The sequence below is a fragment of the Artemia sp. Qi Xiang Cuo genome, chromosome 6, assembly GCF_049724085.1.
Source record: "Artemia sp. Qi Xiang Cuo chromosome 6, ASM4972408v1, whole genome shotgun sequence".
Classification (NCBI taxonomy): domain Eukaryota; kingdom Metazoa; phylum Arthropoda; class Branchiopoda; order Anostraca; family Artemiidae; genus Artemia; species Artemia sp. Qi Xiang Cuo.
Window position 1 is genome coordinate 39,545,655 of NC_142799.1, and position 12,040 is coordinate 39,557,694.

At 33.9% G+C, this 12,040-nt stretch overlaps 1 protein-coding gene across 1 annotated transcript in view; it reads right to left on the minus strand.

The window, feature by feature from the left end:
- LOC148951216 (uncharacterized) overlaps positions 1–9,981 on the minus strand; it is a 75,359-nt gene extending 65,378 nt beyond the window's left edge. The window contains exon 1 of the mRNA XM_089090733.1: positions 9,844–9,981. Within this exon, the coding sequence (XP_088946859.1) occupies positions 9,844–9,894 (51 nt within the window). The 5' untranslated portion in view covers positions 9,895–9,981. The remainder of the gene's footprint in view (positions 1–9,843) is intronic.
- Between the last annotated feature and the right edge of the window lie 2,059 nt (positions 9,982–12,040).

A 12,040-nucleotide genomic window follows, 5' to 3' on the forward strand; every position in this document is an offset into this window, starting at 1 on the left:
AGATTATTTGCGAAATTATTCCAGTATTTATATTTAGCATCTATTATAGTCCTTTTTAGATTAGATTCTGCTTGTAATTTTTCTAAATATGTAGTAGGTGATGGTTTTATGATGAATTCTGTCCTAGCTGCCTTTTTTATCCTCCATTTATTTAAGCACTCATTTGTCCACCATGCTTTAGGAATTTGTTTAGGGAATGTTTTCTTAGGTGTTGTCCTGGGGATAGCATGATTAGCTGTATTTATTAGTAAAGATGTCAAGGCTTCAGCATGTATGTCAACTGTTGTGTTAGAAATGCATAAACTTTGAGTGAAACTTGTAATTTAATCATTTAGCTTATTTTGGAACATAGACCAATTTGCTTTAGTGTTAATATATTTGGAGGTATGAGGTAAAGTTTCAGCAGGTTCATTTAGGGAGCAAACTATAGCAAAGTGGTCAGTACATAGACTATCAATTCTATTTATGTACATTTTGTTCAAAAAATTTAATGACACAATTTGTTGGTCAATTGTGGAGAATCTGCCACTTTTGGGGTTGAAATAAGTATTCAGGCTTGGAGGGTTAGCAAAAGCTAATTCATTATTATTTGAAGTCATATGTTCAATGAATTTACCAGCTTTAATTGCTGGTTTATTCCCCCACAAAAGGCTTTGGGCATTGAAATCTCCACAAATAATGATATTTTTCAAAATATTAGAATTATTTATATAATTAAAGAAATCCTTGGCATCTGTAGTTTGGCCATTAGGGTTATAAAAGCTTATTATGTAGGTTTTTAAATTATTCAGCCAAACACTGATACCAATTACATCAACATCATTTGCAAAATCTGGAAAATTGATGCCACAAAAATTTATATCATTTTTAACTAATAGACCTACTTAACCACTTTTTTTCTCTGAAGATCTATACGTGTTGATGATAGTGTATTACGGAGACTCAATTTATTGATGTTTTGGTTAATGGGTTATCCGGAGGCAATCAACATTAATCTAAAGATTATTCATAAATGATATTAGTTCATTTAACTTATTTTCTGCTAGTGATCTTACGTTCCATTGGAGTATTGATATATGTTGTGTTGTTGATTTATTCTTCATATGGCTGAGTATCAATGTTCAGCTTTGTTAAAACTAAAGCAAGATCTTTTTTATCTTGAATGAGCATATCATCTGGGATGTAGATTTTGGCCAATTCTGCAATGATTTTCGTTTTCTGTAGTTTGATGTATGTTCATGGCCTGAACTGCATTACAGTTTAGAATGAATAAGCATATATTTGGGGATTGCATTTTTGGTTGTGCATGCTGTTTGTTGGTTAAGGGATTGTTTCTGGTTTGTTTCTTCTTGGGAGGGCGGGGCCAGGCTGACCTCATCTCACCGGGCAAGGAGGCTGGTTGGCTTGGCGATTCCTTCTGATAGGGATTTGAGGTTGGGGGCTTAGAAGATGGTGTTTTGTATGGGGTGTTTGATGCATTGGGGGCATTTCACTTGGGGGTTTAGGTTGGTTTCATTACAGGCTTTATTTGGTTTTGTTGGGCAGCATTTGCTTCTATTGCTGCAAAGGGGTATGGGATGGCCTTTTCTGTTGATATTTGGAGTGTTAGAGCTCTTTTCCTGTATGCAGGGCATAATGATTTATTTGTAGATTCATGTGGGCCTTTGCAATTGATGCATGTAGGCTGAGTGTTGTTGCAAGTTGTCAGCTCTTTAGGATGGAAACATTTGCAATTACTACACTCTCAGAGAATTTCATTGCATTTGTTTGTCGTGTGTCCCAGTTTGTGACACTTCTGACACTGGATAGGCTTAGGTTTGTATTCCTTGTGTGGTTTGATTTGCCCAAATAGGAATAATTTTTCTGGGATATTAATTTTTCCTTTCAGTGTAAATAAGAAGGATCTACTCGTTTTTAGGCCATTAGAGTTAGGTTTGCCAAGTTGGGTAACATCATCAACTGGGATTGTGTTTCCAGCTCTATCTGAGAGGCCTTCAGTTAACTCCTGAGTGGATATCTCTGGGGGAACATTATAAACTACTATTTTTGTTGGTGATTGTTTTGGGTTCTAATTACATGCAATAATTGGGGTATTCAGAAGGGATTTTAGGTTAATTATTGTATCTGATGATTTCTGATCTTCTACAGCTATTAGCAGAGATCCATCACGGTTAATATTAAGAGAGAACATTGATTTTATCAATTTAAAAATTGCAACTCTTATTGCAGTGATCATTTTTATTTCAAAGGGGGTAATAGGAGTAATTTTAAGGTAAATTCCTAAGTTTTTGGAGGGAGGATCTTGGGCAGGGAGAGGGGAAATGCTTTTGATTGGGGAGATGTTTTCCCTTTTTTTAGAGCTTCTAGAGAGGACCTCTTGAAACCCATTATCATCATTTATGGTTACATTAGCCCCTACACTTACCATTGTCCTATTCTCTGAATTGCAGCTATCATTTGAACTTTGAGATAGTGTGCTTGACCAGCCAAGATGGGTATCTTTCACAATGGCACTTTCACTGGAATTTGATTTGGGATCTGGTGGGACTTTTTTTTTGGAGGACTTCTAAACATTGCCTATCGGAAATAGCTTTAAACAAAACTAAAACAAGAAGAGAAAGTAGAATGATATCAAACCGTCTGCACTATACTATGGGGAGGAGAAACACCACAGTATAGCCCTGAGGATGAGTTGAGCAGGATTGGTTTGGTACAACTGCTGATTAGAAGCAATGATAATTCATAAGAAAATATATTTTAATATTCTTATAAGGTTGCTGTTGTACCAAACCAATCTACATCGGCTACCAGTAATAGAAATTCGTTACTTCTTCTAATTCACAGCAGGCGTTACGTTTTTGTACATAATCTTTTTCATCCTCATCCTCTGCTTGGTTTCTTAGACACTGTTGTCACTAAACATCAACTCAAATGGAAGGGATGAAACATTATTACTACTTGAGAGAGATTCAGCAGTGACAAACATTGCTGATTCTGAATTAGATATTGAATCACTTTGCATTCCATTATTTATATCAACAACACTCACAGATGAACAGTCTTTACTTTCAGAAGATAACCTATGCTTATTTAATACACTATAAAAAGAAGATTGAGTATTGCCACAAATTACTCCATCAGCTCCAACTTTAACTGCATTATTGTGGAAAATTTTTGACAGACTTTTGAGCATCAATTCATGTTTCAAAGAAAAGCACATGCCTGACAGGAAATGGAATTTTTATGAGATGAAGGTCCCAATTGGCCTGCTTCAATCTTGAATTTTGGCTCTAATGGTGTTAAAGGAAGTTTCATGTACTACCTCCACTGAATGTGGTTAAATTGTGACAATAGTCTGTTTTGCAGTGTCTCTGGTACCACTATTCCTTTTATGAAGGAATAACTCTTAGACTGTTGTTCAAGGTGGGGGGGGGTGTGTGTAAGTATTGTGTAGAAGGTTTTTGCCAATGATAACATTAATGGTCTACTTTTTGATCCAATGCCCCTTTTAAATGGTTTCCGGCTCTTTTTTCAAAATTTCGGTAAGTTTCTTTTCAAAATAACATTTTACTATTTAAGTAATTGATTTAACCATTCCTGAATCAGCTACAAATGCCAATTTTTCTCACTAGGCAGCTTAAGAAACGATTTCAAACCTTTGGTTACTATGAACTAAGATTTGCTCTTTACTGAGTTAAAGCTTCCACTGTAACCACTATATAAATATTTTCCTTTACAGCATCTGTCTGCATTTAAACCCATCCATCGTTCAGCATTAATGTGATTAAGATGCTTGTGTTCTAATTATCCTATAGGATTCTTGTGTCTAAAATCAGGTAGCATTCTCTAAGACTCAAGCTAAATATATATCATATATTAGCATATTTAACATAATAAGCATTGCATATGACTAAAATACTCAAACTAATGACATACATATTCAGAAAAATTTATCAAATATTTAAAAATGTGAGTGTTTATATGATTCAAATATTCAACCTTATCACACAATGGTGGTTTTAGGCCTGGTCAAGTGGAACAGCTGCCCCACCCCAGTTTCTTTTTACATCTGACATTAAATTCCTTTTATTTTATATTTTTACACTCCTATGGTAAACCTTGCCTGCTCCATATTATGAAGCCTAAAACTACTGTTATCACATGGTTATTAAGAAAATTTGATCAATTCAACAGAGAATTCCATATTGAACAATAAATTCTAATATAAAGCCCTTTCATGGCATTTGCATTTAAGGGTGCATTTTCTACAATAAACTGTGTCATTGCATGATAATAGTGCTGAATTTATTGGGAACCATCTTAGTTTGAGCTTGCACAGAGTTTACTTTTTAATCCCTAATAATGACAAAGCTATGTTTTTCATTGCATGGTTTATTTATGATTATTTCATGGGCTATTTTGTGGTTATTTAATGGATGTGCATTAGATTGTAAAAGTTAACCATAAAAGATTACAACCTTTAGGTTTATCCAGGGACCATCCTTCTGGAATTATATAAGAGATTTACCCTTAACTGGTCAGGTGGGGCATCAAATTACCCCACATACTTTTATTTTTGAGATTTTTCAAGGACCCTTGGGGCTATGCCATCATGGTTCCATGTAATCTTCAAACATCACATGAAGAATCTTTGGTGGGTCAGGCAACTTCCAGCATCTATCCAGAAAGGAAGTAAGGGGGGCTGGGGTAGTTTTTTACCCCATTCAACCACTTACATAAAAAAAAAATCAAATACTGTCAGGGTAAATTATCTTGAAAAATGGTTGTTAGATGGTCTGAATTGCTAACATTTGATAGGGAAACTATAGTTGCACTACTCTCATAATTTATCTTTTCTTATATACAGATACTGATGGTCTTTCAACCTTTTTAGCACAAAATCTAATGTTCCTACTGGTCCAAAAGTATGCTGCCAAGAAGGTCATTATTTTACCCTCCTTTGCCTTTCCATTTTAGTCCTTACTTTGTTAGGAAGTCATGAAAAGCCACAATAAACTAACTGAGGAAGAAGTCCTGGACCTTCTTGATACCAAAGAAGATTGATCAGATCTAACAGATGAAGATCACAATAGGGATGCTAATTTTAAGGTTGAAGAGGTCATAACTAAAAAAGAGGAGGAGGCAGACACCCACCAAATTTGTTCTTCACATGTGCAGTAGCCCCAGGCCTCTAGTATGTTTGACAAAGATGAGATTCATCTTGCAAGGTGGTCAAAGAAGCTAGTGACTATGTTTATTGGTAAAGATGGCTGAATGAAACAGTCCAAGCAGCCAACACCAACTTCACATACTCACTCTTCCAATGTAATATCACAATTAAGTGGTATTCAAGGGCCATCCAGGGTTGTGGGAATTCTCAGCAAGAACATGGGTGAGTTCTCAGCAGCATCTCTTCCACTCAGGGATTGTGAGCCTGGTTCTGCAATCTTTGGTTTTGCTAAGAAGAACACTACTGTATTGCATGTGATTAAGAAGAATACAACAGTAACTTTGATCTCTTCAATGCACAACAAAGACATGATAAATACAAACTCAGGCAAGCCAGAGATAGTCAAGTTTTACAACATAAATAAATCTGGTGTTGACAGTTTAGATCATATATATGCTGACTAACCTCTCATCTTTTTCTGTCAGCACTGGCCACTTGTAATCTTCTTTGCAATACTAAATATTGCAGGCATAAATACAGGAGTATTTGTCTACACAACAAGAAAATATATTCCAGTGCTGACAGTCTCTCATAATGTTGGGACTATCCCTTAGGAAGCCTCACTTGATGGTTAGAGTATCCATTAACTACCTTCCTCAAGAACTTAGAAAGTTAGAGTCTGACTTTATTAGAATTGATTCTAAAAGTAGTTCAGCCACTGAAGATTCATGTTCTGACCACAAAAATCAGCATTGCATCCTCTGTCCTCATTCACCTGACTGGAAGACAACCAGGATCTGTGTATCTGCCAAAAAGGGGTACTACCAGGACCACTTCAACAAACTGTGCCTGGAAAGTCTTTAGAGGATTCACTTTTATGACAAACTCAACAACTGAACCCATTCTGTTGTTTTCTAGACCTTCTTCTGTTTATACCCAATCTTATAGAATCGCAAAATTTTTCTGTTTGTGCAGAGGAAACACACCTTTCTCTAAGGACACCAGGAAAACATTTAAATATTTTTAATTTAATTTTTGGGTAATTTCATTGTTATGAATAGAGTAATTTTGCAGTTTACAACTTAATAGAGCTAGGATGAATGGTAATATATTGCTTGATGCCTATTATTATGCTCTTTTATAGTTCTAAAATCTTTCCTGGGGCAAATTCCATTTTGAGCCCTTAATAGGACCCCAATAGGTAAAACAGTCCATAGTTGCCAAAAGTTAAAGTAAAAAAAAAAACCATCTAGTGAGAAATAAAATGCCATTTGCAGCTGATTCAGGAATGGTAATTATGATTTTCCTATAGTCTTAAATACTAAAATATTATTAAGAAAACAGTTTTCAGAATTTTTTTTTTTAAAAGAGCTCAAACCCCTCAAAATGACATCAGAGCAAAACAAATGTCTTTTTATGGGGTTTCAGGATCTTTTTAATAATTTCTGTAAACTTCAAAAAAAAACATTTTACTATCAAGATTAAAGAAAATAATATTTACTATTCCTGAATTAACTATAAATGGTAATTTCTTCTCACTGGCCAGTTTTTTTAAACATGCTTTTAAATTGTTGGTGACTATGGGCTGTTTTGAGCCCTTTAGGGGCTCAAAACAGAATTTACCCCAGAACCAATTATTGAATCATGAAAGAGCATAAAAAGGCATCAAGTGATATATCCACTTTCATCCTAGCTAAATTATGGTATAAACTCCACATTTACCATAAATAGGTGCCAATGGAGTAATTTACTTTTGAACAATTTATTTACATAATAATGGTACATTTTTAACCACTTTCCAACGACTTTACCAGTGTTGATAACTTTTTTGTGTGGTTACAAAAATAAGGGTAAAATTCTAGTTTAGCTACTTCTTGCTATCTTGGAAAGGGGCTAGGTTAGGAAAACAAAACTTTCAGTACTGAATTCAGAGCCAAAAACATACTCTGGGAAGGTAATGCCAAGCTTCCATGTTAACCCTCTTCTGATTTCTAAGTCTTAGAAATTTGAACTACTGAAATTTTGACAAAACAACAGTTTACCTTAATTTTCAGTTACTAGTTTCTCTTTCTGAGGTTTTAGTTCTGATAATGCAATTCCTGCTATTTGAGTAGAAATTTAAGCCATATCAATGGGTTACTTCTAAATTTAGGAAATATATTTGCAGATCTTTGAAATTTCATAAATTGGGACTGAGCAAAGCTGTGAAGCTGAAAACAGTTTTCTTTTATGCCCTATTTCATTTAGGCTGAAAATCTATTCTGCAAGGTTTCACTTGCAAAACACAAAGATTTTTGAACGTCATCAAAGTTCACTGCCCTCTAGAGGGAGAAGGGGTGGAGTTAAGTACTTCAAAATACCTTCCCAGGACATACTTCAGTCTGTAGACTCATCCCTGAAAGTTTTATTTTCCTAACCTAACCCCTTTCCAAGATAGCAGTGGCCAAACTAGAATTTTATCCAATAAGATAGCAAAACTTTAGGGCCCCATTATGGGCTCAAGATGCACTTTTTCCCAGAAGTTATTATTAAATTGTGGAAAAGCATAAAAAGAGGCATGAAGTGATATATTCACTTTATCCTAGCAAAATTATGATGTAAACTACACATTTATCCAGTCTCTTTAGAGATGAAAGAACTGTAGACAAGTGCTTCAAAATACAAATAAAAGAGATCACTAAGGCTCTGAATCTATTCCTGAATTTTTTATTGAGCTAATTATATTTTTATTATATACAGCTAGATATAGGGCCTAGGTATATTTTGTTTCCAGTTAAATTCTACTTTAGCTACTTTTGGCTATCTTGGAAAGGGGTTAGGTTAGGAAAATTAAACTTTCAGGGATGGGCCTACAGGCTAATATATGTCCTAGGAAGGTATTTTGAAGTACCCACCTCCACTACTTCTCCCTCTAGAAGGTTCTGATCTTTAAAAATATGTGTTATAAAAGTGAAACCTTGCAAAATAGATCTTCTGCATAAATGCAGTACAATAAAATTATTTCAGCTTCACAACTTTTCTCAATCCTAATTTATAAGGTTTGAAAAATATATAAATATATTGCCTAAATTTTGAAGAAAAACATTGATTAGGCTTAAAAATTCTACTCAAATAACAGGAATTGCATTTTTCAGAACTAAAACCAGAGAAAAAGAAACTGACAACTGAAAATTAAGGTAAAATGTTGTTTTGCCAAAATTTAAATAGGTATAGGTAATCAAAATTTCTCTATTTTTTGTGTTATTCATATTATTGACTTACAAATAAAGTAAACATACCACTCAATGCCTTTTTTATGCTCTTTCCAAATATAATAATCATTTTTGTCAGAAATGAATTTTACCCCCACCCCTATATATACCAATTCAGGGTATATATTTGCACATTAGAAGGGTGGAGGTAAATTTTATTTCTGATGCAAATGAGAGGTAAGTTAAAACTTTCCCCCGACCCCCATAATGTGCAAATATATACCCTGAACTTGTATATATAGGGGTGCGGGGAAAAATTCATTTCTGACAAAAATGATTAGCCTATTATATTTGGAAAGAGCATAAAAAAGGCATTGAGTGGTATATTTAATTTATATGTAAGTCAATAACATGAATAATGAAAGATTTACCAAAATTTCAATAGACCAGTCATGTAGGCAAATTTCAGGACCCTCTAGAGGGAGAAGGAGTGGAGGTATAAACTTTAAAATACCTTCCCAGGATATACTTTAGCTTGGGTAAAGATCTACCAAATCATATTATTGAGTTAGGAATAAAGTTATATATCATTTGATGCCTTTTTTTATGCTGATTAAAAATATAATAATAATTTCTATCGGAAATAAATTTCAGCCCCCCCCCTATATATGACAATTACGGGGTAGGTTAGGTTGTAGAAATATATACCCTGAATTAGCATATATAGGGGGGGGGGGCTAAAATTCTTTCCAATAGAAAAGATTACTATGTTTGTAATCAGCATATAAAAAAAGGCATCAAGTGGTATATTCACTTTATGTGTAAGTCAATAACATGATTTGGTAGAACTTTACCTTAGCTTGTAGCCCTATCCTTGAAAGTTTCATTTTCTTAACCTAACCCCTTTCCAAGATAGCCAAAAGTAGCTAAAGTAGAATTTTACCTTCTTTCCTTTTTCCTCTTCTTTCTTTGAATAAGTGAGTTTTTTTTCTCTGAATGAGTGACTTATTTGTCTTCATCTTTCTTTAAAGGCCAATGAGCCTTTGGGGGAATAGTAAAATGTAATATTGTATGTGTAATTCATGATAAATAGGCTAGTCTAAATCTTATCTTGATTTAGCTGCTTTCCAAGAAAGCCTAGGCTAGATAAAAGTCAATCACCCAGAATTCTACCAGAACCCCAAAAGACAATAGCAAACCCACAAATTCTACACTTTTATATACAGCCAAGGGGTAGCCTATAGGGTAACTGGCTTGATCACAGCAGCAACCAATATTACACCTAGGCCTAGCCTAGCCTATTTGAAAATAGAGTTGAATGAGGAGTGACCTGGCACTAGTCTTCTGTTATTATAGTGTTTCTTTGAAACTGGGAATGAGTGTGCATCGTTAAACCCTTTTTATATCCTAGCCTATCTTATAGGAAAAAATTAATCAGCTAGGCTAGCCTACTGTTCTGTTGAGTAAAAATACCAAGCTTACTGGATCTGATTTTAATCCTGAGCCAGAAGGCTTATCATGATACTCCAGCATAAAGGCAAGTTTTCTGAGTATTCCTTGTTTTCTATCTAAAATTGACGAGGGTCTTCAAATCATGGCAATTTTTCAATTAAAATCCAAAGCTACTGCAGTTGATGATTCATGTGATGAAAGTCAAATAGATGCGTTTTCCCAAAAAAAAGAGAAATCAATCTGGATTGGCAATTACGGCTCACGTCATGGAAAAGCCCCACGACTGAATTGTCGAAAGAAATTTTTGGCAATCTAGGCATTTTTTTTTTTCTCAGAGTGAACCTTTTTCCTTTGCACCAAGTGAACCTTTTTCCTCTTACATCACAAGTTCTCCGAACTTGATGGAAAGAGTAACTACAACTTCTCCATGGAGCGACGTTAATAATTCTATAATTTTCCTCTTTAGCGTTGTTTAAACTAACGTACATTCGCTTGATATGTTTCATCGTTTGTAGCTACTAACATTTGTAGCTAATTTGTAAGCAAAGTTGAATGAGAAAAGATATGCAAATATAAATTTCCAAGTTGCGGAATGACTCGGTACAAAAAAATGAAGTCCAGCCTCTGTGCAAAAATGAGCTAATTTTTGAGTTGGCGCTGAAACGAGTTAAGCTTTGAGTTGGAGAAAACTGAGAGCTAAATTCAGATTCAATTCGAAAATAAGTTAAACATTGACTAGGTATGAAAATAATGTAATGCAAAAACAAGCTACAACCTGGCCCGGATCAATTACCGAACCAAGTTTGAACTATTGAAATATTTGGTACTAAACATGGTAAGTTCTGACTCATTTAAAAACGAGCATCTCAGTACAAACCCGAGCAAAGCATGGCTCGGTACAAAAATACTCTGTTCCAGTACTAAGCCAGATTTGGTGTAAAATACGAGTTAATTTTTGTCTTGGTTTAAAAACAAGGATGTTCTGGACGTAAGGATTCCTGGTGAAAAGTAATTAAGTTAATACTTGGAGCCAAAACGAGTTAAGTCCTGATTGCGTCTAAACATGATCTATGTCGATGATGCACAAATTTGATGATGTATGAACGGGCAAGAAGTAAGTCCTAAAACAGTGAAAAACAAGCAAACTTTAAGCTATGGGCAAACCCAGAGTAAACATGCACTAGGTCCTGACTCAATACGAAAATAAATTAAGTAGTGGCACGAACAAATAACTGAAAGCACATATTTGAAAGAATAAATAATCCTAATTATTGAAAGCACAAACTCGACCTACGCCCCTTCTCTCATTTCTATATATATATATATATATATATATATATATATATATATATATATATATATATATATATATATATATATATATATATATATATATATATTATATATATATATATATATATATATATATATATATATATATACTATCATATATATATATATATATATATCATATATATATATATATATATATATATATATATATATATATATATATATATATATATATATATATATATATATATATATATATATATATATATATATATATATATATATATATATATATATATATATATATATATATGTAGCACCGGGCCCCGGCACGCTGCAGGCTTCTAGATAGAGATTCTCACTGTCGCTTGTCTTCTAAACGCAGACAATTTGAGCCTTTTATTGGTGTCATGACGTCCAAATGGACCTTAAATTAGAAGTGGTGCCTTTGTGAAATTATATTTGTTTTTATTGGATCTTTAACTTTTGCCTCGGCTTGTCTTTTGTCATTATGAACGACATATCAAAGAACCTTTGTTTCTTCCAATTGTTCAGGTGGTGGATAAATTTTTTTTTTCTTCCAAAGATTTATCTTGTCCAGGTTTTTGATTTTCAAAAGTATGTAATGCATTGACGACCACCTTTGTTTCTTTCAATTGTTCAGGTGGTGGGACAAACACTTCTTCTTTTGCCTTGGCTTGTCTTTTGTCATTTTGAAAGACGTACGGCTGAATCTTTTATTTCGTTTAATTGTTAAGGTGGTGGGAAAAAAACTTTTTTTTTCCAACGATTTATCCAGTCCATATTTCTGGTTTTCAAAAGTATCGTAGGTATTGATGACCTTATCCATGTCAAAATCCAAAACTCAATCATCTTCGCTATCATTTTCAATTTTTTTGGTTCGTAACACCGTGGCTTATCTTTCGTCATTGTG